General features: G+C 42.5%; 2 protein-coding genes across 8 annotated transcripts in view; one reads left to right on the top strand and one right to left on the bottom strand.

The window, feature by feature from the left end:
* Positions 1 to 1,790, top strand: part of LOC108717382 (ALK tyrosine kinase receptor) — a 142,445-nt gene extending 140,655 nt beyond the window's left edge. For all 4 annotated transcript variants that reach the window (XM_041564217.1, XM_041564216.1, XM_041564218.1 and 1 more), the window contains one exon: positions 681 to 1,790. In XM_041564217.1, coding sequence (XP_041420151.1) covers positions 681 to 1,382 — 702 coding nt within the window. In that variant the 3' untranslated portion in view covers positions 1,383 to 1,790. The remainder of the gene's footprint in view (positions 1 to 680) is intronic.
* Positions 1,791 to 8,552: 6,762 nt separating this feature from the next.
* The window catches only part of clip4.S (CAP-Gly domain containing linker protein family member 4 S homeolog), a 41,784-nt gene continuing 22,518 nt past the window's right edge, over positions 8,553 to 27,818 (bottom strand). For 3 of the 4 annotated variants that reach the window (XM_018264913.2, XM_018264911.2, XM_018264912.2), the window contains exons 8-15: positions 27,573 to 27,708; positions 23,517 to 23,657; positions 22,499 to 22,579; positions 18,182 to 18,316; positions 15,437 to 15,560; positions 14,095 to 14,159; positions 13,736 to 13,811; positions 8,553 to 10,831 (exon numbers count right to left, since the gene is read on the bottom strand). In XM_018264913.2, coding sequence (XP_018120402.1) covers positions 10,501 to 10,831; positions 13,736 to 13,811; positions 14,095 to 14,159; positions 15,437 to 15,560; positions 18,182 to 18,316; positions 22,499 to 22,579; positions 23,517 to 23,657; positions 27,573 to 27,708 — 1,089 coding nt within the window. In that variant the 3' untranslated portion in view covers positions 8,553 to 10,500. Of the gene's footprint in view, positions 10,832 to 13,735; positions 13,812 to 14,094; positions 14,160 to 15,436; positions 15,561 to 18,181; positions 18,317 to 20,470; positions 20,630 to 22,498; positions 22,580 to 23,516; positions 23,658 to 27,572; positions 27,709 to 27,818 lie in introns of all 4 variants that reach the window. The other variant, XM_041564215.1, reaches the window with a different exon arrangement.

Genomic DNA, 27,818 nt, shown 5'->3' with positions numbered 1-27,818 from the left:
GCCACGTTTAATGTAAGACTACAATACCCAGCATGCAAAGGGAAGTCGGGAGTTACCAGATTTTGGGCTCTTTTCCCCAAGTCTCCTGTCCCATTCTCACATTTTTTCCGGTGACTTTCCACAATTTCAAACAATTTTGGGGCATAAATCTGCTGGGCACCAAAATGCCTAGAGGTTGACCTGTTTTACCAATATTTATTGAAATGGTATATGTATTATGGCCGTATGGGACCCCTTTACCTCCTGGGCCCCCCTCTGTAGTAATGTCCCTGGTGATGGGCGAATCTGTCCCATTTTGTTTCATGGAATAATTTGTGAAATTGAAAAAGGTGTATTTTCACATATATTTATTTATTTTTTAGACTTTTTTTTCATTGTACATATTGTGCTATTTTTGGGCTGGTTTTGTAGCTGACTTTGGCTGCTTTTGAAAATGAAACCTGGCATCTCTGACCTAAAGGCCAGCTGGACCTTGTGTTGCAGTTAGCAGGGTCCCTCTAGAAGTTGATGGGGAATGCTGGGAGTTTAGAGCATGTTGCTGGGAGTTTAGAGCATGTTGCTGGGAGTTTAGAGCATGTTGCTGGGAGTTTAGAGCATGTTGATGGGAGTTTAGAGCATGTTGCTGGGAGTTTAGAGCATGTTGCAATGTCACATTGAAACAGGTGCTTTGTGCCTTGCAGGACCCAGATGTGATTAACACTCCGCTGCCAGTGGAGTACGGCCCAGTGGTGGAAGATGAGGAGAAGCCCCCTGTTCGCTCAGATGACCCGGACGTTATTCCACCACCCTTAGTTACACCAGAAAAGTCCATCAAAGATGACTTGCGGCCCCTACATTTTCCCCCACCTGTTCCTCCCAACACCCGAGGGAAAATACCAAATAAAGTGCACACAGAGCCTCGTGCTCCAGCCAAATCCAGGCCTGTGGTGGACGGCGGCCATGATAACATGGTGTTTGCTCAGTCCAACTCCCAGTCAGAGCTTCACAGCAGGAACAAACCGACAAACCTCTGGAACCCGACCTACGGCTCTTGGTTTACTGGGAAAACAGTGGTGAAAACTCCTGCCTCTGCAGATAAACCGTCCCCCGAAATAGAGGACCCTGGAAAGCCAGGCTTAGGGAATGAGGGGAACTGCACAGCTGCTAGTCTTGTTACTGGGAGTAGACTCCCTGGATCCTCTGTTCTACTGGAACCATCAACACTGACTTCAAACATTCAGGAAGTGCCTCTCTTTAGGCTCCGCCACTTCCCATGTGGCACAGTTAATTATGGCTACCAGCAGCAGGGCTTACCTGTAGAGTCTCCTGTGGCCCCGCCCCCATGCCAACAAAAAGACTCCGCCCCTAGGAGTAAAAGTAGCAGTGTCCAGGAGAAACTCTAATCTCAGAACCACAAGGCGGACTGTTCCACCAGGAGACTCTTTCTAGTATCATTCTTATAGAGGAGAAGCCAATACAATATTTTTTGAGGCAACGCTGTATCGCCGCACGCAGCCACTCCCATCACATCTATAGCGACTTCCCCAGCGCATGACTCCGCCTGTGCTTCACCCGCATCATTCACCACAAGGATCTCGTTTGGATTCAACTCCCAGAGATAAAAAAAGGGAAACCGCAGATAGAAAAACTATAAACCATGAATACCACAAAAACGAACAGTCTAAACAGGACTTCTCCTGAGGCCAAAGCCTTGTTTCTGTTGGTTATTCTGTTATGGGGAAATTAAAGGGGAACTATCGCGAAAATTAAAATTTAAAGGGATCCTGTCATCAGAAAACATGTTTTTTTTAAAACGCATCAGTTAATAGTGCTGCTCCAGCAGAATTCTGCACTGAAATCCATTTCTCAAAAGAGCAAACAGATTTTTTTATATTTAAATTTTGAAATCTGACATGGGGCTAGACATTTTGTCAATTTCCCAGCTGCCCCAGTCATGTGACTTGTGCCTGCACTTTAGGAGAGAAATGCTTTCTGGCAGGCTGCTGTTTTTTCCTTCTCAATGTAACTGAATGTGTCTCAGTGGGACATGAGTTTTTACTATTGAGTGTTGTTCTTAGATCTACCAGGCAGCTGTTATCTTGTGTTAGGGAGCTGCTATCTGGTTACCTTCCCATTGTTCTTTTGTTTGGCTGCTGGGGGGGAAAAGGGAGGGGGTGATATCACTCCAACTTGCAGTACAGCAGTAAAGAGTGATTGAAGTTTATCAGAGCACAAGTCACATGACTTGGGGCAGCTGGGAAATTGACAATATGTCTAGCCCCATGTCAGATTTCAAAATTGAATATAAAAAAATCTGTTTGCTCTTTTGAGAAATGGATTTCAGTGCAGAATTCTGCTGGAGCAGCACTATTAACTGATTCATTTTGAAAAAAATTTTTTTCCCATGACAGTATCCCTTTAATAAAAGCTTCCTGATACTGAAGTAAGAAACTACATACAAAAAAAATACAATCAAGTAAAAATTCTGTACTGCTTCTGAAATAATCAAGTTTATATTCACTATTCCTCTCTCAGCATCTGTTTCTCTTCATTCTGTCTTCATGCAGCAGTTGGGTGTCAGATATTCATTGACAGTTAGATCCAATATATCTTATAGGGGGGCTCCTTTTGCCTAGAAGATGTATTAGAGATCACTCTATTAAAATCACCAGACATCATGTCTCTCTACATGCAGGATTTGTGCAAAAGGCAGTTATTTTGTTAGATTTTGTTTGTACTGGAATCAGTTATTCGAGTGAGCGCTAATTCATCTGCTAGGAAAGGAGGAGTTATTGGATCTAACTGTCAATAAATATCTGACATCCAACTGCTGAAGAGAGAATGAAGAAAAATAGATGCTGAGAGAGGAATAGTGAAGATAAACTTGATTATTTCAGAAATGATGCAGAATTTTTAATTGATTGTATTTAGAAAGTTTCTTACTTCAGTATGGGTAAGATTATATTAAATGTTTATTTTCACGATAGTTCCCCTTAAAAAGAGAATCGAAAAGGATAAGAATGATGGAATTATTTGTATCTAGATTTATTTTACTGTGATGTCGGCAGCACAAACACCGGCACCTTCATATAATTCTTACCAGCGATTTGGAACATAGATCCAGAATTTTCCCAAAGTGAAGCCTGTGTTTGATCATTATATTTAAGACAATATAGAGCATTTGGGGGGTTTCTTATGTTTTTATGCCTTCATTCCTGGCCTGAGAGTGTTTGAATGAGAAAGGGCTCTATAAAGAATGCTCAGCCAATCATAGGGCAGCCAGCTATAGGTAGTGCAACTCACAGACGAGCATGATGGGTAAGCTGCAGAGCAATGTATTAATGCAATGAGACTCTACTGGAACGGGAGACTGCACTGTGCAAAGTGATCATTAAATGGGAAAGTGAGAAAGGAAAATTAACATTGCCCCAAAGATTAGATTGGACTGAATTGTTCCCATTAAACAGATAATAATCAACATAGAATAATGTGTACAAATGTTCCCTCAAGTGTGTTTACATGTATGACTACTTGGAGTGCCTAGGGGACTGTTCCTGCTGAATTGTGCTTAGTACAGGGGATACCTATGCTGCCATAGTTTTATGGGATCTCTCTGTACAGACAATGTGCAAAATTAGGGGCTGTTCCTGCTGAATTGTGCTTAGTACAGGGGAATACATATACTGCCATAGTTTTATGGGATCTCTCTGTACAGGCTATGAGCAAACTTAGGGGACTGTTCCTGCTGAATTGTGCTTAGTACAAAGGAATACCTATGCTGCCATAGTTTTATAGGATCTCTCTGTACAGGCTATGAGCAAACTTAGGGGACTGTTCCTGCTGAATTGTGCTTAGTACAGGGGAATACCTATGCTGTCATAGTTTTATGGGATCTCTCTGTACAGACTATGAGCAAACTTAGGGGACTGTTCCTGCTGAATTGTGCTTAGTACAGGGGAATACCTATGCTGCCATAGTTTTATAGGATCTCTCTGTACAGACTATAAGCAAACTAAGGGGTTGTTCCTGCTGAATTGTGCTTAGTACAGGGGAATACCTATGCTGCCATAGTTTTATGGGATCTCTCTGTACAGACTATGAGCAAACTTAGGGGACTGTTCCTGCTGAATTGTGCTTAGTACAGGGGAATACCTATGCTGCCATAGTTTTAGGGGATCTCTCTGTTCTGGCCATTTCTCCTGGTATAGGGAGCCCTGTTGAACAGGAAGGTTCTGTGATGTGATTGGGCAGCCGGAGACTGTGGCAAATACACCAGAAGAGCTGGAGGTGCCACAACAGACACCACAAATAATATTTCCAGAGAGAAAATAAAAATACATTCCCCATATGTAATAAAGCACTATGATTGTGTAAAAGCAAAAATAAAGGGTGTAGGGCACACTGGAAACCACACCAATAAAACTGGAAAATACTTTATTGAACAATCAGCTCAAGCCTATGGTTGAGCAGTAACTCCTAGCAATAGTTTGCTTTTACACAGGTGATCAGGAAATGCTTCCTGCTGATTGGTTGCTATGGGTTACTGCTCCTGGCCAATCATAGTGCCTTGTATTACATAACCCTATAAGTGTACAGTTACTCTTTATGTTCTAGTTATTGTGGGTGGATCGGATCCTGCACCTTAGAGGGCACCAGGGCCGTATAGTGATACCCCAGTGGAACTCCCAACCATGTTACAGATTATGGGCAACTTCTATGTGAAGCTCTAAAATAAAGTTTCTCACATGTTCCCTTCAAAGAACAAAGTCCCCCCTTCCTGGGCCGCAGAACAGAGAAAAAGATTCCTCTGAACCATTTGGTGCCGGGGGCAGTGACAGTGAGTCTTGTGCTGCTATTCTGAGCCTTAGGGGCCCCTCATAGATGAGTCAGTCGTAGCCCACGGACCTTCCTCCTTCCCTGATTAAAGTTTAGCCAATACTGCTCTTTGCTGTGTTTCACTCGTAGGTTCTGCCTGGTGGATCTGCTCATTCCATCGGGGGGGGGGGGATTCGGGAGGCTCATTATTACTGTTTATGAACAAAGAGACCTTGCACTTTGGGTTAATAGCTCCATCAGTACTGATCTGTAACTCCCAGCACCCTCGGACACTCACCTCTGCAGTTCAGTAGTAGCAAGACAGCCCCATGCTCTCTATTTGTCGCTGATACTCCCAGCATGCACTTAAACACTAATGGGGTCACTAAGGACAACAAGATTAAATTAGCTGGATATAGAAAGCTACAGGAAGTGACATAAGCAACAGGATATGACACAACTAACATGGGTGAAATTTCTGAACTTGCCTTTTAGAACTGCATTTTGGTGCAGACTAACTTTATGTGCTTTAGAGCGGAATTCACCTTGGTTTAGTTCTGGAGCCATTGAGACCATATTCTGTCTCCCCTAGGGCTCCCACCCTTTAAAGTGATACTGTCATGGAAAAACATGTTTTTTCAAAAACACATCAGTTCATAGCGCTGCTCCAGCAGAATTTTGCACTGAAATCCATTTCTCAAAAGAGCAAACAGATTTTTTTTTAAATTCAATTTTGAAATCTGACATGGGGCTAGACATTTTGTCAGTTTCCCAGCTGCCCCAGTCATGTGACTTGTGCCGGCACTTTAGGATGGAATTACTTTCTGGCAGGCTGTTATTTCTCCTACTTAATGTAACTGAATCAGTCTCAGTGGGACTTGGCTTTTACTATGAATTGCTGTTCATAGATCTTCCAGGGAGCTGTTATCTTGTGTTAGGGAGCTGCAATCTCGTTAACTTCCTATTGTTCTTTTGTTTGGCTGCTGGGGGGGGAAAGGGGGGGGGTGATATCACTCCAACTTGCAGTACAGCAGTAAAGAGTGATGAAGTTTATCAGAGCACAAGTCACATGACTGGAGGCAGCTGGGAAATTGACAAAATGTCTAGCCCCATGCCAGATTTCGAAATTGAATATAACAAAATCTGTTTGCTCTTTTGAGAAATGGATTTCAGTGCAGAATTCTGCTAGAGTAGCACTGTTAACTGATGCGTTTTGGAAAAAAAACATGTTTTCCCATGACAGTATCCCTTTAACTGTGTTCTTACCGGCAGGGGCGGGTCCATTATGTCATGGGTGGAGCTTTGATGTAAATAGGGGCAGAGGCAAGATGTTGTGGACCACATACAAGGGAACACAGTGAGTAGGGAAGGCTAGAGGGGGAGTTGGGAAAGGGGCTAGGAGCAGGCCTGGACTGGCAATCTGTGGGTTCTGAGGGACTGCTATAAGGTGCCATAGAAAGTCAGTATTTAGTGGGCTGGTGGGGGCTGATTGGGCCTCTGTGTACCTCAAATGCCAGGGCCTATTTTGACTCTCAGTCCAGACCTGGCTAGGAGACAGATCAGAGGCAGAGGACAAGTTAGAAGGAAGCTGATAAGTTTGAATTACCTTCTGCTCAAGGACCAATACCTGTTGCTTCTATCACAAAGGCTGGTGAGAGATTTGTCTTCTTGTTGGAATACAACTCCCAGTACAGTTCAGTTGGTTTCACATAGATCACCAGAAAATAAAGACTTTTTTCCAAATACTTTCTATTTTCTATGTGTGACTGTTTTTCTTATATTGAAGTGCAAATGGTCATTTTTCACCTTCTAAAGCAGCTCTGATCGGAAGGGGTCGCCGACCCTGTCAACTGTTCTAAATTGATTAGTTGATACGTTGTTTATCTTTGACCCTGCTGAGCAGAATCTCTAAGTTTCATTACAGGCAGCTGTTAGAATTGATACAATAGTTGCTGATACTCCAGAGATGCTGCTGAGAAATGGATCAACTAAATGTTGTAAAATTGTAACAGTTCAGAGTCTGCACCTGAATTACTGAGCTGCCAGACTCAAACACCAGAGACAGGGTCATTCAGATTTTGGAAAAACAGTAAAACAATAAAAAATGGAAGGTAATTGAAAAAAGTCTTTATTTCTGGTGAACAACCTGAAAGCAACTGAAATTAAAAAAATGTTTGGAAGGTGAACAACCCCTTTAATATGCAAATGGTTCCCCAATGAGAACACTGCCTGCACTTCTCTATTACGTTGTTTTCCAGACATCACTGGAGGTACTTTCTACCATTGCACCCCCACAGCGCCCCACATCTGCCCTTCTGGGGTTTCATTGCAGTGTAACCATATTGCCATGTGATCTCCCTATGTTAGATAACAACAAGATGGCCAACACAGTGCTCGCAGGCAGAGTTCTCATTGGATGATACGCTTGCAGCTGTAATTAAAGTATGGCTACTTTGGAAAGCACAGAGGTGCAATGATTGAGTATTAAAGGGATGGTGCTTTATATCCCCTTTGCTCTACCTGCTAGTGATATAGGAGCGGACCCCATACCTGCAGGTCAGACTCCTGCATACCTTCTGTGGGTCGGGTTGAGCTTTTCCTTTCACTATCCCTGCCTGAGACCTTCCCATGCCAGCTTATTGTTCCAACTGCATCATTTATAGGTGTGCACATACCCTGCCCCCCTTTTGTGACATCACAGATGGGCAGGGCCACTGAGATTTCCATTGGCCCACATGATCAGGAAGCTTTCAGGGATTTCAATCATGCAAAATGTTGCACAGCTTGATCGCTATTACCCACAATTCCATCCTCTTTGTGTGTCACATGGTATCACTGAATCTGCGAAGGGAAAAAAAAAACCCTAGACATTAAGAAAACCCCACAGAAATAAGATATGGCTCCTCCCACTTACTGATGATGTAAGTGAATGAGTGAAGACAAAGCTGGCCAATCAGCGGAAGCTTGTCAGTCTCTCCCCACCCAGCAGTTTATGCAATGAGATGTATATATGGCGGCCTGAGCCCAGCAGGGATAATGGTATCAGCTCAATAGGGACTGTATGTAAATTCTATACATATATAAATATATCACTGCTGAGATTTTGTATCACATCCCCGTGTTTGTGTTGTGCTCCCGTCTTTGTCTGTAGTAAGGCATGTCGGCCAATAAAACCTTCTCTGTTCCAACTGCTCTCTGTGTCTGTGGCTTGGGAGGCAGGTGGGAAGCAATATTTAGAAATGCACTCACTTTAGTAAATCACTTGCATTTGTAGTTACACTTCACTGACAGCTGCCCCTTTCAGGACCCCAACAGAAATCATGTGGTTCTACACAATTTAGAATGAAGTTGTGTAAAAAATCCTCCCCTAAATAATCCACTCCTGACCCACCTAACCACGCCCATGATCCGTCCCCACACGCCTATTCTCTGATAAGCCCCACCCCTTTATGGTTCTGGACCATCACATCTTTGCAGCCCCTAATGGGCAGGGAGTGTTACTACACCTACAGACTGTACCAATCACAATTGTATTGACACACACTGCCCTTCCCCCTGCTGAAATGTTGGAGGTGCCATGTAGCCTGTAGACAGATCAATGATGTTCCATCACTCTGTGCCAACTGAGTTTACAGTCACTTCCCGATCACATGTCACCTTAATTGGGAGTAAGAAGGGGGGAGACGTGTGAAGGTTCCCCATCCTCAATCCTGGGATGCATGTGCAAAACACACAGGAATGAAAGGGGATACACCCCCTTGGCTTTATTTATATTTATTTACATTATGAAAATCCAACACTGTTTAGTTAAAGAGTTAATAACAAATATATAAAACAAACAGGAAAACCCTGAACCCACAATTTGGCGGCCAAGCCGCCTCCTAATCTGCGCTCAGCTCCATTCCTCTCTATAAAATCACTTCCAACGTTCCATTCAGATACCTGTACATTCTGTCTGTCCCAGGAAGACGCTGATAAGGCAAATCTGTCATTTGTATCCAAAATGTGACATCACTTGGGTGACGCCACAATTGTCCATGGAGCAGGGGAGACTAATTGTGACTACGACTCACCCCAATCTGCGCAGAAGAGCAATTCACTGAAAGATCTGAGTGAAAATTGTCTTAGTAATTGGGAATAAAGTGATACAATGTTACATTTTATTTCTCCACCAGTCTAGTGCCTCTAAATCAAGCAGCTTTCAGGGGGAGGAGCAGGGAGCAGTGGGCTGGCCTTGAGGACTCCAATGGAGGCTTACAGGGGGAGGAGCAGGGAGCAGTGGTTTGACCTTGAGGACTCCAATGGCAGCTTACAGAGGGAGGAGCAGGGAGCAGTGAGCTGGCCTTGAGGACATCAATGGAGGCTTACAGTGGAGGAGCAGGGAGCAGTGGGCTGGCCTTGAGGACTCCAATGGAGGCTTACAGGGGGAGGAGCAGGGAGCAGTGGTTTGACCTTGAGGACTCCAATGGCAGCTTACAGAGGGAGGAGCAGGGAGCAGTGAGCTGGCCTTGAGGACTCCAATGGAGGCTTACAGGGGGAGGAGCAGAGAGCAGTGGGTTGACATTGAGGACTCCAATGGAGGCTTACAGGGGGAGGAGCAGGGAGCAGTGGGCTGGCCTTGAGGACTCCAATGGAGGCTTACAGGGGGAGGAGCAGGGAGCAGTGGGTTGACCTTGAGGACTCTAATGGCAGCTTACAGAGGGGGGAGCAGTGGGCTGGCCTTGAGGACTCCAATGGCAGCTTACAGAGGGAGGAGCAGGGAGCTGGCCTTGAGGACATCAATGGAGGATTATAGGGGGAGGAGCAGGGAGCAGTGGGTTCGCCTTGAGGACTCCAATGGAACCTTACAGGGGGAGGAGCAGGAAGCAGTGGGCTGGCCTTGAGGATTCCAATGGCTGCTAAGAGGGAGAAGCAACGGGAAGAGGCAGGATCAGCCCTTGGATAAATAGATGCAATGTGATACATACGAGCCTTAGCCCTGTGGGAAACAATGCTGCACACATTCCCCAGTACATTCAGTTCTGGCACATAAATACATTCAGGAGATGAATTCATATTAGTGACATTCTCTATGCAGTTCATGGCTTGACATAAATAAACTTACAGCCTAAGCAGCTGACCCCAAAGCTAAAAACAAGCCCCTGATCTATATACATTAACATAACAAAATCCTAAAAACCCTCCCAAACGGGAAACAATTCTCTTTTGTTTAAACGTGTAACTTTTTACCCTGCGCTCCTGTTGCTGAACTTCAATACCCAGCATCCTCCCAGCCACTGTAGTTCAGCAGTGTCTGGAGAAGCGCAGGGTAAAGGCTGCTGTTCTTGTAGGACAGGAAAGAGGGGACATCCAATAATACAATAAGTGCTTTGTTTTCAGTGTGGGTTCCACACAAAAAAAACATTCTACTGTCAGTTTGTAACATTAGCGAAATAGGCCAACTCTATCCGTGGCTGGACTACAACTCCCAGAAGCCTCAGAAGGTAAGAGAGTATGATTGCTTACAAACCAGTATGGGTGCAAGAATAACAGATAGAGAAGAAAGAAAGAGAAGGTTTGAGACAGAGGGAACATAAAGCAGCAGAAAGGAGTGACACAGAAGGTAATAAAGTGCAATTTGCTCATATCTATAACAAATACGTTTGGAATTCAGTAACAAATCCCAGTTGGGAGATACAAAGATGCAGAACCTGACAAAGATCCTGGTCAACAAACTCCGTCCACCAGTTTTGAACCATTAATGCCACGGTAGGTGACGCGACTCGGCCGCACCAAGATGCCATGTTTGGGTTTGCAGTGGAAATATTGTTTTGCCCCCACGGAGCCATCATTTTTCCCTTTGGCGTTCCGGAGCTCGAGGCCCAACCACACGCCAGGGGCAAAATCAGTGGGGCCGATGTAGCGGATCACTGCAATCTCATTGGAGCTGGTGAGTAGCACCTGGGAGCCCTGGAGCAGTTTCACCGGGTCCTCAATGCTGCTGCTGTTGGTGGTCACGGTGCTACTCCAGCTCCGACGCAGAGTCGGCTTCTTGGGTCTGATCAAACAATAAAGCACAGAAATATCTACAGTGAGACTCACGTAAAGGCAAATCAAATAAAAATATGCTCAGCTTCTTTTAGTCTATAACCTACAGTCACTGGGGCTCATTTATAAACACTGGGCAAATTTGCACCTGAGGAAGCTGATTGGATCAGCAAAACGCGTCAGGCGGTGGGGATAGAACGGCAGTCTGCAGGGAAGAAGCCACGAGGGAGAAGGGGAAGCCGGCTCTTTTACTCCTATCTCGGATACAACTGGGCAACCTGCACAAAACAGCCTTTTTTATGAAAACGTGTGTAAAGAATGACAAAAATGTGAGTGAAATATTTTAAATTTATAAGAAGTTATATTAAAGCAAATTACACGATATAAGTCTCTGTTTTATATGTGAAAATACATGGAGTGACGGAGGAGAAGAGCTGCGTGGATATCATTACGGGCAAACTAAAGATTAGGGTCGTGTAAGTAGGGATTTCAGCCAGCTATCGGTGGAAGGATTTGCATGCATGCTGAGAAGAGTTAAAGGGCACCTGAGAGGGGAATTACGCATGGTTTATGAACACATGTGAAAAAACGGATTTAAAAGGGAAGTAACACAGCACATCACCATTTCCCCATAATAACACGTGGTGCCTAATTACAAAATTATAAAAATTACTACACTATATATTTTCTTTTTTTTCTCCTATTTCTGGTGTTTGTTTGTCTCCGATGCCAGAGGCGCTGATCCATTTATATATGTGAAGTATTCTACAGTTGGGAGAACTGAAGTAGGATCGGCAGGAGCGGATTGGACTAAGGGACTAACTTTTTTCCATTTATTTGCAATTTTTTGCATCTCCTTGCAATTTTTGGACAAATTTGCACCTGGGCAGTAACCCATAGCAACCAATAAGACGTTTGCTTTCATTGCTCAACCTGCAGCTGGCTGAAAAAAAGCCACTCACTGCTATGGGTTACTGCCCAGGGGCAAATTAGCCCCGTGTTATAAATGAGCACCTGTGTATTTAAAGGGGAACTACGACTTTATTGATCTATTAGTGAACCCATTTCCCCCTGCTGCAGTTAGCATACAGTGCATTTTTGTAGGTCCATTTTACCCCCCTCCCCCCAAATCATCCAAAACAACACATTTTTGCTCTTATATTAAAATGGGAATGGCTATGTGCATAACTGTCTCTCTGAGCTTCAAGAGCACAATATCTTCATGACCACTAGGAGGGGTCCCCAACCTTTTTTGGCTCAGGGACCAGTGTAGGGGGTCAGGGAGGGGGTTGGGAGGCGTCGGCGTCAAATTTGGTGCTAGGCTCGTTGGCCCAGTTTAAGACTGTCCTCGGCTCGGTTCTGGCCCACGGCCCAGCGGTTGGGGACCCCTGTTTTACACAATGTTTCCAACATGGCAGTACCACTTGCAGAGGATATGAAGCCCCTGAGTAAGGGGTGGCCTGTACCATTCCTGTGGAAGAGCCATTTTAGTGCCACGCAAGCTGCAGGAGTAGGTGGGGAAAGTTTCTTGAGGTCAGTGGCAAACTGGCGCCACAAACTGCTATTGCTAATAGAAACACAGACATAAAGGGAAGGTATAAATGTGAGTCCATGGTTTATGGCGCCCCCTACAGGAGACAGCAGGTTGGTTGACGGACAGGCTTTATATGACAACAGAAAGAGTTCATAGTGTAATTATTATTGGCCACACAGGGTTAATAGTGGTACAATCCAGGTAGTGATGTAAACTTAAAGGGGAAGTAAAGTCTAAAATAGAATAAGGCTAGAAATGCTGTAGTTTGTATACTAAATAAAAACATGAACTTACTGCACCACAATCCTAATCAAACAAATGATTTATGCTTTCAAAGTTGGCTACAGGGTGTCACCATCTTGTAACTTTGTTATACATCATTGCAAGACCAAGACTGTGCACATGCTCAGTGTGGTCTGGGCTGCTTAGGGATCGTCATAAATTATAATCAAAACAGCACAAGTCAAATAATATCTGCCAGAAGCCGATACAGCAAGACTGATTAATAATCAGAATATACAGACTGCACTGGGTCCTGTGTTGTCATGTAATCTAATGTGGATTTTATAGTTTTTGTATTGTTTAATACAAACTTTCTCCAACTCTGCAGAACCAGTGGCTGCACCAAAATAATCCTCCAAATAGAATCATAGTTTATCTGTTTAAATCCGACTCCATGATCTTTGTCCCTGCAGCTGGAGTTGGAAACAGTAAAGGGGATGTAAAGGCAAAAATAAAATCCAATACAAATCTCTACACAGTCGCCGACTGCTCTACAGGGAAACAAACAAAGCTGCTTGAGTTCTGCATGGCTGGGAAGTAAGGCGGGAGCTCCCCCTGCTGTTCATAAGTATGATTGTTTCCCTGCAGAGCAGTTAGGGAGCATCTGACAATTCCTATCCACAGCAGTAAATGAAGGGAGAATTTCACTGCATACAGTCAGGTTTCTTATACATGTTTTTTAATTAAAGTTAATTGGAGATAGGTTTCTTTTTCATTAAAGAAAGTAAAAATTGGATTTTTTTTTGCCTTTACATGCCCTTTAAGGGCCCAGGTGCCACAACAAATTTTTTTCCCCCAGTTTCTCCAACTCCAATGCAGGCAGTCAAGAGGGTGAATTAAGACTTCCATCCCCCTGCCTATCCCTTCTAAACCACATGTTCCCCCAGTCCACCCCCTGCAGTAGTGGTTTCGCCTTAGCTGCACCAATGCAACGTGTTACTGCTTCTATAGGAGACATATACCCCAGGCAATATCTATCAGTTATTACCATATACACAGAGTAACAGCAGTTCATTGAAAAATAACAAGAAGGAAAAGTTTGGTAAGTGTATGCATTGAAGCCAGCTAGGGCTTTCTCTCCAAATGAAATCCATTTACCTGCCCAAAGAATGCCTACGGTCAGCCTCCCTTTGTGATGCTCTGGTTGATGTTGAACTATAACTCCTCCTGAATCCTGCAGGAAAAAAAAACTTTCACATTAATGACAATGATGCCAAACTCAAGGGCTTCCATTTAATGCTTTTTATGCCGTGAAGTTTTAAGCTGCTGAGAACTACAAGTCCCAGTATTCTCAGTCAACTGCTAGCTACTCATTAAACATAGATATTTAGCTACAAAACTTTTTGTTGCACAGCCCTAAGCACAGCTCTTGAGAAACTTAACTCTGCATCTGACTCACTCATGTATTTAATGAGAAGCTGACGTGCCAGAGGAGATACAAAGCCACTGATCCCTACCTGGGAAAGAATGATTGAGTTTGCTTGCTGGGATTTCTGACAGAGAGTCTACTGAGCCGGACACCCTACATAGGCAAGAGATAGTGACAGGATTAACAGATACTCACTGTATAACAAATAATATCTCTACTATCCACCCACATTGAGCAACTTACTCACAGCTGCTCACTCAATCTCCCTTCTATGCTATTATATATAATATATACAGTATATTAGACTCTCAGAAGTATATATATATTACACACGCAATATTGACATTGCTTTATTGAAGAATATATATATATATATATATATATATATATATATATATATATATATATATATATATATATATATATATATATATATATATATATATATATATATATATATATGCTATACTGAATAATGGAGACAAGTTGGAAAACATACATATGTTACTCAGGTTAAGTTGGGCCGTTATACCTTAACATTTCAACACAAGGGGAATACCTATGGCTCCATTATGATATCTCTCTGTACAGGCTATGAGCAAACTTAGGGGACTGTTTCTGCTGAATTGTGCTTAGTACAGGGGAATACCTATGCTGCCATAGTTTTATGGGATCTCTCTGTACAGACTATGAGCAAACGTAGGGGGCTGTTCCTGCTGAATTGTGCTTAGTACAGAGGAATACCTATGCTGTCATAGTTTTATGAGATCTCTCTGTACAGACTATGAGCAAACATAGGGGGCTGTTCCTGCTGAATTGTGCTTAGTACAGAGGAATACCTATGCTGTCATAGTTTTATGGGATCTCTCTGTACAGACTATGGGCAAACTTATGGGGCTGTTCCTGCTGAATTGTGCTTAGTACAGGGAATACCTATGCTGCCATAGATTTATGGGATCTCTCTGTACAGACTATGAGCAAACGTAGGGGGCTGTTCCTGCTGAATTGTGCTTAGTACAGAGGAATACCTATACTGCCATAGTTTTTCTGACAGGAGATGAGAAAACATGGGGAATTGTCCCCACTTTGGAAAATGCCATTTCTGGCCTGGACAATGATCACATTAATATCGCCGATGGTTCCCTTAACTGTTCGGCCACATTGCCGCCTGGATTGTTCCAATGGGATGATGGGAGTTTGTAGACTGCTTTAGAGACAATGGCTCCTTAGACAAGGCTGAAACTGCAGGATAGCCCAGCAGTGGCTTCACAGAAGCTCAGGCAAATACAACTAACGGAAAATAAATATCCCTTAATATTTCCATTGGGTAAATCCTTTTGGAAAGCAAATATGGAAGGGTGTAGTGTAGTGCAATGAGGAGAAACACAACATTATGCCCTTTTCTCAATGAGTAAATATTTTGCACTTACCGTTGTACTCGGGATGGGGGGGCAAACACGCCGTGTTTGGGGGGGCATGTAAAGTACTGAACCCCTGAGATAGACCCGTTGTTCTTTCCATGGGCCTTGTCCAGTTCAATTCCACACCAAAAACCTGTAGGGAAGAAAAATGATATATCTATAGATATTGTACAGTGGAACTGCATGTGAGTCTCTCTTCCTAAGTTAGTGAAAATACTCTATCTATGAAGGTCAGTTTGGGCAGTGGAAATTAACAGCTGCAAAGGTCAGTGACCCCTGCCACTAAACAGCAGATATACGAGGGGCCACATTTTTTTGCTAATTCTGGTGTATCTTTTTATTCAGGCCAAGGGCGTAACTACAGAGGAAGCAGCCCCTGCGGCTGCAGGGGGGCCCAGGAGGTATAGGGGGCCCTAGGAAGCTCTACTTAAAGGAGAAGGAAAGGTTAAAACCAAGTAAGCTTTATCAGAAAGGTCTATATAAATACACCAGTAAACCCTCAAAGTAATGCTGCTCTGAGTGCTCAAAAGAAACACAGCATTTCTTTCCTTCTATTGTGTACTCAAGGGCTTCTGTATCAGACTTCCTGTTTTCAGTTTAAACCTCCAGGGCTAGGGCTTGAGCATGCTCAGTTTGTTCCTCTCTCCTGCCTCCCCTCCTTGATTTATCTGAGCTCAGAGCTATGAATGAGTTGAGAGAGACTAATGGAAGAAGTGATATCACAGCAAACTAATATGGCAGCTGCTACCCTAAACAACCAGACAGAGCTTCTAGAGCTTTTTACTCAGGTATGGTAAAACCTTCTACAGAATAGATATAGGGGCAAATTCACTAAGATCCGAAGTTGCGCCAGCAACAGCTTCGCCGCACTTCGGCAGGCGTATTTTCGCCGGCGCTACGCAAATTTGCATATTAGTGGAGGCGAATGGTAGCGAAGTTGCGCTAGCGTTAATTCTTCAAGCAAAGCGAATTTACTCTAGCGATGCCTCATTTGAGTACGGCGCCAAGTTAAAGTACAATGAACGTATATGTAGCAACAAATACATTGAACTACACAAGGCTGGGAAAGCTTCATAAAATAAAATAGAGTTGTTATTTTGCCCTACACATGTGCCCATAGTTTAGGTGCCATATGTTAGGAAATGTAGGGGGAAAGGAGGGTGCCTATCACCCTTAAAAAAGGAAAAGACGCCAGCGTTTTTTGGGACTTAGAAAAAATTTCAACTATTTTGGGAATTTTCGCCAGCGTTAGTCACTTCGCCCTTTAGTGAATTTGCCCCATAGTGTTCTAGTTTGCACTATTGCGGCTAATTTTCCTGCCTCAGTAGCTTTCCTTCTTCTTTAATGAGCAATTTAAATATATATTGGTAAAACAGGACAACCTTTGGATATTTTGAGGGCCCTAAAATAAATTTGCTGTGAGGCCCAGTGACATCTAGTTACAACACTGATTCAGGCCCTCATCTTCTTCTGAGAGTCAAATAACTGGTTGCTAGGATCTGTGGGCCTAGCAACCAGATAGCAATTTCAATACTGTTTAATACAAAGAAGGAAAAAGTAAAGTAAGTAGAAAGAACACAGACATGGGCTAAAAGGGGTTGTTCACCTTTAAATGATATTTTCCTGTGATGTAGAGAGTGACATTCTGAGACAATTTGCAATTGGTCATTCATTATTATTTGTGGTTTTTGAGTTATTTAGCTTTTTATTCAGTAGCTCTTTAGTTTGCAATTTCAGCAATCTGGTTGCTAGGGGCCCAATTAACCTAGCAACCATGCATTGATTTGAATAAGAGACTGGAATATGAATAGTAGAGGCCTGAATAGAAAGATCAGTAATAAAAAGTAACAGTAACAATACATTTGTAGCCTTACAGAGCATTTGTTTTTCGATGGGGCCAGTGACCCCATTTGAAAGCTGGAAAAAGTCAGAAGAAGGCAAATAATTTGAAAATTATAAAAATTAAATAATGAAGACCAATTGAAAAGCTGCTTAGAACTGGCCATTCTATAACATACTAAAAGTTAATTTGAAGGTGAACAACCCCTTTAAAGGAGAAACAAACCCCTTATTAAATAGGAAATTGCCAAAGAAGACACGAAGACACGGAAGATGGCTGCCGTGAATCTGAATCTGCACTGAGGGGTAAGTAAAAAGTTAAGGTGGCAATAGACGCACAGATAATATAGTATGAAACAAATCTTCGTACGGTATTTGGTGCGTGTATGGTGGGAAAAGAGCCGACCAATATTGGCAGAAGACTTGGATATCGGTCGGCTCGTCAATTGGTCTGGACGGAAAATTTTGATCGGGTGCCTTTGAAGGAACCTAAACATCGGCCATTGTTGAATGTTCAGATACAGGTAGAATTCTATTGTTTCTATATGTATATCTGACAATTCAGCTCAACACATGTTTATTGCAATGAACAAGCTTTCTTGGAAAGATCTTTTCCGAGAAAGATCGGAATTGTTACGTCTATGGCCACCTTTAGGGGCATTTGCCCAGGGTAGCAGCTATGTTGGGGGGGAGGAGGGATGGGAGTCTATGTGGGGTAGGGTTTTTTTTAATAAAGGGTTTGTTTCTTCTTTAAATATTAGAAGGGCCTTTCACCTCCAGTGACATCACTGCCCATATCCCAATGCCTTCAGTGATGTTGTCACTTATATCCCGCTCCCTTCTGCGATGTTGGAGATTGCTTAGTTCCTATACCGAGTAAAGGTAACATAGGAAATACAGAAAAACACCCCATACCTGGAGCAAAGCTGGTTTTGCCATAGAATCTTACAGTACCGATCCTTTGACCCACGACTAGCACTCGGTCCCCAAGGTGGAATTCCGCCTGGAAATGCTGCAGGCTTCCTACTGATGGAGCACGAGCCTTGAGCCCTGCAACAAGAATGCAAGATGGTGGCAGAGACTGGATAAAGCTGCACTAAACAACTACACACTGGCAGCTGGCTACACTGATTGGACACACGGGCTCCATGTGTTTAAGGCAGCGACTCTGGGCTTCCTACATGTGTAATACACAGGACTGATTGAGATATATATATATATATATATGTATAGAGATAGATAGATAGATAGATAGATAGATAGATAGATAGATAGATAGATATCAGAAATCATCTTACTGAGTACATGGCTGAGCTGCTTTAAAGTGACATGTGCACCAAACTAGCCCAGTCTCTCAAATGGAGTAAGAGACTCCATTCATTCATGGGAAAGACTGCTGCTCAAAAATGTGCATGGACACTTTCTACAAGATGCTAAAAGTAAAAGTTCCTATTAAAGGAACAGTTTAGTATGAAAATAAAAACTGGGTAAAATAAATAATGTTTCTACTACAGTTAGTTAGCCAAAAATGTAATGTACAGTATAAAGGATGGAGTGACTGGATGTGTAACATAACAGAGCTTTTCAGCTCTCTAACTCTGAGTTAGTCAGCGACTCTAAGGGGGGCCACGTGAGACATACCGTATATACTCGAGTATAAGCCGATCCGAGTATAAGCCGAGGTACCTAATTTTACCTACGAAAACTGGGAAAACTTATTGACTCTAGTATAAGCCTAGACACAACTACAGCCCTGTCTCCCAGCAGCGCACCTTCTGCCAAAGAGACTCCCCCAGCGATCAACCGGACTTCTTTGCAAAGTTGATGGTGACAGAGAATTGTGCAGAGAGTGCAGTGTGATATTGCCATCACTGTTAATCCTTTATACAACCAACAGAGGGCGCTGTGTGATATTGCAGTCACTGTTATTCTTTCATATAACCAACAGAGGGCGCTGTGTGATATTGCAGTTACTGTTATTCTTTGATATAATCAACAGATGGCGCTGTGTGATATTGCAGTCACTGTTATTCTTTGATACAACCAACAGATGGCGCTGTGTGATATTGCAGTCACTGTTATTCTTTGATATAACCAACAGATGGCGCTGTGTGATATTGCAGTCACTGTTATTCTTTGATACAACCAACAGATGGCGCTGTGTGATATTGCAGTCACTGTTATTCTTTCATATAACCAACAGATGGCGCTGTGTGATATTGCAGTCACTGTTATTCTTTCATATAACCAACAGAGGGCGCACTGTTATTCTTTCATAAAACCAAGAGAGGGCATTGTGGGATATTGCAGTCTCTCCCCAAGTGAACTGTTGGTATAGGAATGATTAAAAGTGACTGCAATCTCAGCTACTGCCCGCTGACCCGAGTATAAGCCGAGGTAGACTTTTTCAGCACATTTTGGATGCTGAAAAACTCAGCTTATACTCGAGTATATACGGTAACTGTTCAGTAAGTTTGCAATTGATGCTTAGATGTGGCCCTCCCTCAAGTCATTTATTGATTACTGCCTGGTAGAGTCCTGTGCGGGTCCATTTTTTGGAACCCGTACCCGACCCGTACCTGCAACCTGCAACCCGGACCCGCAACTCGCATTCTTACCCGATTGGACCCGCTACCTGACTGGACCCGCAAGTATCTTAGCCACAATGCGGACCCGCTGACCATCAAGAATCAGGAAGTGCTGTCATTGTAAACTGGAAGTGACATCATCGGAAGTAGGCGTGATCAGAAAAAAGGAGTAAAAATCGATATTGAGATGTCCCGCGCTCCGACCCGCAAACCCGCAGAACAGCATCTATACCCGCACCCGGAACTTCTAACCGCAGGGTACCAAGGTTTTTGCGGGTACCCAACCCACTGCAGGACTCTACTGCCTGGTAACCAATCAGTGGAAACCAAGAGAGCTGAAAAGCAGGAAGTAGTGTTCTGGCTATTATGTTAGACATCCAGTCACTCCAGCCTTTATACATTACATTTTTGGCCAACTAACTATATTAGAAACATTTTTTATTTTGCACAGCCTATTTACCCAGTTTTTATTTTTACACTGAACAATTCCTTTAAGATTTATTTCTACTTTGTGAACACATAAGCAGCTACAACTACGGATGAGCACAACATTAATGATAACACAACAGCTGGAGACTTTCTAGTGCAGATACTAGCGGGAGAGTCTGACCCATACCATTAATAGTCCTTAACGAAGAGGACTTGGACCTAAACGGAGCTGAAATTTTATGGTTATTTGAGCTGCGGTGCCGAAGGTGGTTGGAAAGGTGCAGCTTAGCCTCTACTGAGGAGGAAGATGTGGAGGAAGAGAGGCTGCTGGTTCCAACGTAGGACAATTACATTACACAATTTCTGCTGTATTACTTGCATATTGTTACATCTGCAACCATCATCATCTCAGGAAGGAATTTAGGTAATCAAAACCATTTCACTCTCAATGACTTTTGGAAAACAGTTTTGTAAATGGCTGTAGAGCTAACATCTAGCATAGCCTGAAATATGTCCTATTAGGATAATTATTGCTACATCTGCAAGGCTTAGAACCCAAAGGGGAACTATCACGAAAAATGAAAATTTGATATATGTTTCAGCATACTGAAATAAGAAATTTTGTAAATACAATCAATAAGATATTCTGCATCATTTCTGAAATAATCAATTTATATTGAATATCCCTCTCTCAGCATCTGTTTCTCTTCATTCTGTCTTCATGCAGCAGTTGGGTGTCAGATATTTATCGACAGTTAGAGCCAATATTTCTTATAGGGGGGCTCCTTTCCTAGCAGATTTATTAGAGCTCACTCAAATAACGGATTCCAGTACAAACAAAATCTAACAAAATAACTGCCTTTTGCACAAATTCTGCATGTAGAGAGACATGATGTCTGGTGAGTTTAATTGAGTGAGCTCTAATACATCTTCTAGGCAAAAGGAGCCCCCCTATAAGATATATTGGATCTGTCAATGAATATCTGACGCCCAACTCCTGAATGAAGACAGAATGAAGAGAAACAGATGCTGAGAGAGGAATAGTGAAGATAAACTTGATTATTTCAGAAACAGTACAGGATTTTTAATTGATTGTATCTAGAAAGTTTTTTTTATTTCAGTATCATGAAGCTTATATTAAATTTAAATTTTCAAGATAGTTCCCCTTTAAAGGACCTGTAACATCAAAAAAAAAATTTTTTAATTCGTTAGTATGCATAAAAAAAAAACGAAATGAAACTTTAAAATCACAAAGCCTTTATTAAGAAATAACTTACCGAAATTCCGCTTACGCTCCTCTTCAGAAAAAGCGACAGGGCGACGATGCATCGCTCAATTTCTCCTCCCTGGCTATCTCCGATAAGGAAGCCAGGAAGGAGAAATTGAGCGCTGCATGATGGATTGCCCAAAACTCGCAAGCAGAGTTTTGGTAAGTTATTTCTTAATAAAGACTTTGCGATTTTAAAGTTTAATTTGTCTTGGTGGGTTTTTTTTGATTTATACTAATGAATTTTTTTTTTTTTTTAAATTTGATGTTACTGTTCCTTTAAGGATAAATATACTTACACTGTATAAATATCTGGTATGGCCTAAGGTTTACAACTCTCAGACAACTGTGGACTTATATCCTGCATTAGTGCCAGACTAGGGCACTTCCCACCGGTAAGCAGCCATGTTGGAATGTCTGAATTCCAGCCTTCTGCTATGGCATCTTTCACCCCAGCCTAATTAAAATGACATGCAAAATGAAATCTCATAAACATATATATTAAGGTTAAAAAAGCATGCACAGAAATAAAAACCCAAGGCAAACTTACAATACTGCTTTGTACAAAATACTATTGTACACTACTACTACTACTAATTTTTGGTTGAGTGTGCCCCTTAATATCTATATAGAGGAGAATGAGGTGTTACAAAAATTAATGTTCTGCCTTATTTAATTCCCAGTGCAGTTGCACGTGCTGCCCTCATATGGGCTATATTAAGTCTGCAACATCTGTGTGAGCTCAGACAGGCTGCACGAGTGAGTCTACACGGATGGAACATCACAGACATTCAGCAGTGTCAGGGAGACAGCCAAGGTCGGAGAATATTCTGCTCCCAGCAATGTACTTTCAGAGATATACGCCTGCAGGAGAGCCGACTGCCTGCGCGATCATGTAACAAAAGGAAAATCAGCCTCTGTGACCAACTACAGTAACCAAATCGTTACCTTTCTTTGCAGTAACAGAGTCGGAGGTTTCGCTTCCCTGGATTGAGTCAGAGAGACTATTTTTCTTTGTTGGACCAAGTCCTAGAGATAGATTGGGAAAAAATATGAAATAGATTACCGCCACACTCACCCCCATACTGCAAAAAAGCTCTAGTCTTCGGTATAGGTCTGTGTAGCCTGACTTACTGCTGTTTAATAAAAGAAACAGCTCTCTGCATTATAACAGACTGGAAACCCAACCAATGTGCTTGCAAAATTCTATCACTAGTGTATTATAAGAAATACTGTGATTATTAACAGTAAATGATAAGGATATTAGAAGTCACTGAAGGGGTCTGTGACCATATAAAGGCACAAGGCTGCAGGCTGAGTTATACAGGGAACTCTAAGTATCACTCATGTATTATAAGGGATAATGTACCCCCTACTATAAATGATAAGGATATTAGAAATCACTAAGGGGTTCTGTGACCATATAAAGGCACAAGGCTGCAGACCGAGTTACACAGAGAAATCTGAGTATCACTAATGTATTATAAGGGATAATGTACCCCCTACTGTAAATGATAAGGATATTAGAAGTCACTGAGGGGTTGTTCTGTGACCATATAAAGACACAAGGCTGCAGGCTGAGTTATACAGGGAACTCTGAGTATCACTAATGTATTATAAGGGATAATGTACCCTTTACTGTAAATGATAAGGATATTAGAAGTCACTGAGGGGTTCTGTGACCATATAAAGGCACAACGCTGGAGGCTGAGTTATACAGAGAACTCTGAGTATCACTCATGTATTATAAGGGGTAATGTACCCCCTACTGTAAATGATAAGGATATTAGAAGTCACTGAGGGGTTGTTCTGTGACCATATAAAGGCACAAGGCTGCAGGCTGAGTTATACAGGGAACTCTGAGTATCACTCATGTATTATAAGGGATAATGTACCCCCTACTGTAAATGATAAGGATATTATAAGTCACTGAGGGGTTCTGTGACCATATAAAGGCACACCTCACCTGTGTTAATTTTTGGAGTGACACGGCTGAGGTCCAGCTTTTGTGATTTGACAGAAGCCATGGTTTTGGCAGAGGAACTCTTGATAAATGTGCGCATGGAGTCGCTTGCTCGGCTAATCTTGGAGAGAGGTGCAAAAATTCCTGAGGGCACAGATTTCAGAAGAAAAACAATTGTCAGGTGAGAAAAAAAGGACAGCAGTAACCACAAAGGCTTGATATAATCCCAATCTATACAATCTCAATGTAATACCTAGGTTCTCTTTTTTTTTTTTTTAATCTGACCCACAGCCTATATGCTTTGGGTGGGGAAAATTAATATTCTGACGTCTTGCACAAGAGGCGACATTTTCACAAAGACGTAGAGGAGGGTAAATAACCTCAGGTCAGGTTTATAGAACCAGGTCAGGCATAAAAACATAGATGACCTTTTGTTTTAAGAGAGACTGTCACTGCAATGGAAACACTGCCAGAGTGTAGTGGAAGTATATTGTGTCTGTTTCACAACCTTTATGGGTTTTTACTTCTTATTAGTATTTCTGAATTCCTCTGTCCAATACATCTCGTCTTGCTGCAAGTAATTCACACTTTGAGACCCAGACTCAGGCTGTACATCCTTTAAGTAAATACTTAAAATATCTATTCACTAGAGGCTAGTCCACTGCAAGTACAGGTATGGGATCCGTTATCTGGAAACCCGTTATCCAGAAAGCTCCAAATTATGTAATGGCTGTCTCCCATAGACTCCATTATAATCAAATAATCCAAATGATTTCCCTTTTCTCTGTAATAATAAAACAGTATCAACATGAGCCTGTTGGGTTTATTTAATGTTTATGTGATTTTCTAGTAGATTTAAGGTATAAGGATCCAAATTATGGAAAGATCCGTTAGAGCATTCTGGATAACAGGTCCAAAGCCTGTATCTCGGATTCTGTGTTGATGCACGTATACATCACTTAATTGGAAGTTCAGGGTCTCAGGGAAGATCGGCCAAAGAGTTTTCATCGCTGAAGTCTTGATCAAGAGACATATCATGGAATTTCTGTAGTTGTTAGCCTAAACATAACAAACCTGTGATTTTATATGCTACTGGGTGTTTTGTTTCCTGATCAAAATGATTGTCATTAGTCGCTTCACGCTGCATCCACATGAGCAGAAGGAGCACTACAATTGGCAGCAACCCTGAGTGATACTGCCCTAAGACACAGGGGTATATTTATCAAAGAGTGAAGTTAGTGATTGACACAGTCCTTGTCTAGAGCAGCGGTCCCCAACCTTTTCTGGCTCGGGGACCATTGTAGAGCCAAATTTTTTTTGCAAGGGGGGGGGGTCGGGAGGGGTTGGCGTCCAATTCGCTGCGCCGCATTAATTGGTCGCTAGGCTCGCGGCCCAGTTCAAGACTGACCACAGCCCGGTTCTGGGCTGTGGCCCGGTGGTTAGGGACCCCTGCTCTAGAGTGAAATTCCGCAACTCTCCATTCATTTTTATGGGATTTTGAAAGGTATATTTATCAAAGGATGAACTTTCACCCATTGATAAATACTCTTTTAAAAACCCCATAGAAATAAATGGAGTGGCGGAATTTCACTCTAGGGTAGAGTCCTGCACGGAACCAATTTCTAAGATCCAGACCCGCATCCTGCAACCCACATATTTAACCACTTTGATCCGCTACCCGACCCAGACCCGCAACTGCCTTATCCGCAATCCGACCCGCCAACCACCATCTAACACGAAGTGATGGTGCTGCAAATCGGAAGTGGCGTCATCAAAAGTGGGCGGGGACATAAACAAGTTATGTAAAACTTTAAAAGGAGTAAAATATATATAGACAATATTACATAAGATAAGAAATTTAGATGAGACCTGTAACCTGACCCGCATCTATACCTGAAAATCCTCCTCTCATTCCGCAGGGTGCCTGCTTTTTTTGCGGGTAACCCGCGGGTACCAGACTCGCTGCAGGACTCTACTCTAGGGGAGTGTGCCGATCTCTAACTTCACTCTTTGATAAATATACCCCACATAGTTGGTTCTACCTAAATGGTGAAATTGTGACTTTTGTAGGTAGAAAACAGTTTTCTGTCAATAGTGGGACTTTTCTGGATCAAATTGCCTTTATTTTATTCCATTCAAACAAGCTTTTTGCATCCATTTATTCAGCCCTCAAACATACAGAGGAGGTGATTTGGAAGAAAAACACAGGCAGCCATTGTATTCATCCAGTGTATTCTAAGGAGTGTAATTGTGACGCAGTGCTCTTAGGCAGCTATCCATTTAACAGGCAATGAAACAACAGTTTGTTTAAAGCGCTTGCTTTTATTCCACAGATCCCCTGCCAGTGCTGAAGCAGGTAATCAGTTATTTCCTCGAAGATCAAAAAATACCCATATTAAAGGAAGAAAGAATATATGTAGTTGTAACTGCTAAATAATTCACTTGTGATTGGTTCAGGAAATTTCCCCACTGTGCAATAAAAACTGTCAGCCATGGTCAGATTGGCGTATTGGGATAATGGGAAATATCCCAGTGGGCCGTCTGCTAGAAAGCATGCCCACATATAATGTTTTGGTTTGTGACCTAAATTTATGGGTTTCATCGTCTCGGCACATTAAAAATGCAGCAGCAAAAGAAATCCTGCCAATTAGAAGGAGCGTTACCAGTAGCTCCCCCAAATGCCCCATTACATGATGCCTCAGCTTCACAACTGCAGCGAGCAGAGCACCAGCATTCATGCTAGTACTCACATGGCAGGAAAAGCAGAATTGTCTGGGGGAGGGGGAGCTTGTTTGGCGGGGTCACTGTGTTGGGGGTCATGATTGCCACCTGCCCGGTTTTGACCTGGACAGCCCGTTTTTTTGAAGGGCTGCCCGGGCCAAAACTGCCTGCCCAGATTTCCAAAATACGAAAACCAGCCAGAGTTTTCTACAACTGATGCGGCGACGGGCCAATCAGGTCATAGCCCTGCCCCTGACATCACAGCCCCGCCACGTCACATCTCCGCCCCCTGCCCGGATTCCACGAGGCAAAAACGTGTCAACCCTAATTGTACTGGAATGAAAAAAAGGTTAGCAGGCTGGACCACTAATTATGTCACTCTGGGCGATCACTTACGCATAAAAAGGGTTAAAATAGTAACTCCAGCAGTTAAGCCTAAAAAAACCCCCATAAATATCTATATAACATATATATGGAAAATTAAATAAATAAAAAATATTCAGGGGGGTCCCAGGAATATGGTTCTCTGGTGGGTCCCAAGTGTCCCAGTCCAACACCACTGGCAGAAATATGTAGTTGTATCAATATGGGAGTTTGGTTGTATACATAAAGGGCATGTAAAGGCAAAAAAATAAAATCCAATGTTTACTTTCTTTAATGAAAAAGAAACCTATCTCCAATATACTTTAATTAAAAAATGTGTACCGTTTTTATAAAAAAAACCCCGACTGTATGCAGTGAAATTCTCCCTTCATTTACTGCTGTGGATAGGAATTGTCAGACAGTCCCTAACTGCTCTGCAGGGAAACAATCATACTTATGAACAGCAGGGGGAGCCCCCGCCTTACTTCCCAGCCATGCAGAACTCAAGCAGCTTTGTTTATGACGATCCCTAAGCAGCCCAGACCACACTGAGCATGTGCATAGTCTTGGTCTTGCAAAGATGTTTAACAAAGTTACAAGATGGTGACCCCCTGTAGCCAACTTCGAAAGCATAAATTATTTGTTTGATTAGGCTTGTGGTGCAGTAAGTTCATGTTTATATTTAGTATACAGCCTTAAAGGAACGGTTCAGTATAAAAATAAAAACTGGATAAATAGATAGGCTTTGCAAAATAAAAAATGTATCTAATATAGTTAGTTAGCCAAAAATGTAATGTATAAAGGCTGGAGTGACTGGATTTCTAACATAACAGAACACTACTTTCTGCTTTGCCGCTCTCTTGCTTTCCACTGATTGGTTACCAGGTCAGCTCTCCCTAGTGTAATAGATAATAGACAACAGACATAAACTGGACCTTAGTAAAATGAGACCCACCCCACAGAAGAAATACATACCATGTTTTGGGGGACATTTAAAATATGTTACTCCTCCAATGCGGCCATCATTCTTTCCTTCGGATTCATCCATCTCTATGCCAGCCCACCGCCCAGATGCAAATTCTGTTGATCCGCAAAATCTCAGTGTGCCCACCTAAGAAAGATTTACAGCAGCAGCAGCATAATATTATGTGTGTTATTCTAAACGTACATTATTTGCATAACTTTCTATAAAGCAGATTATTCACCCTGTTCTAATACAAA

The sequence above is a fragment of the Xenopus laevis genome, chromosome 5S, assembly GCF_017654675.1.
Source record: "Xenopus laevis strain J_2021 chromosome 5S, Xenopus_laevis_v10.1, whole genome shotgun sequence".
Classification (NCBI taxonomy): domain Eukaryota; kingdom Metazoa; phylum Chordata; class Amphibia; order Anura; family Pipidae; genus Xenopus; species Xenopus laevis.
This window is presented reverse-complemented; position numbering and strand designations above follow the sequence as displayed.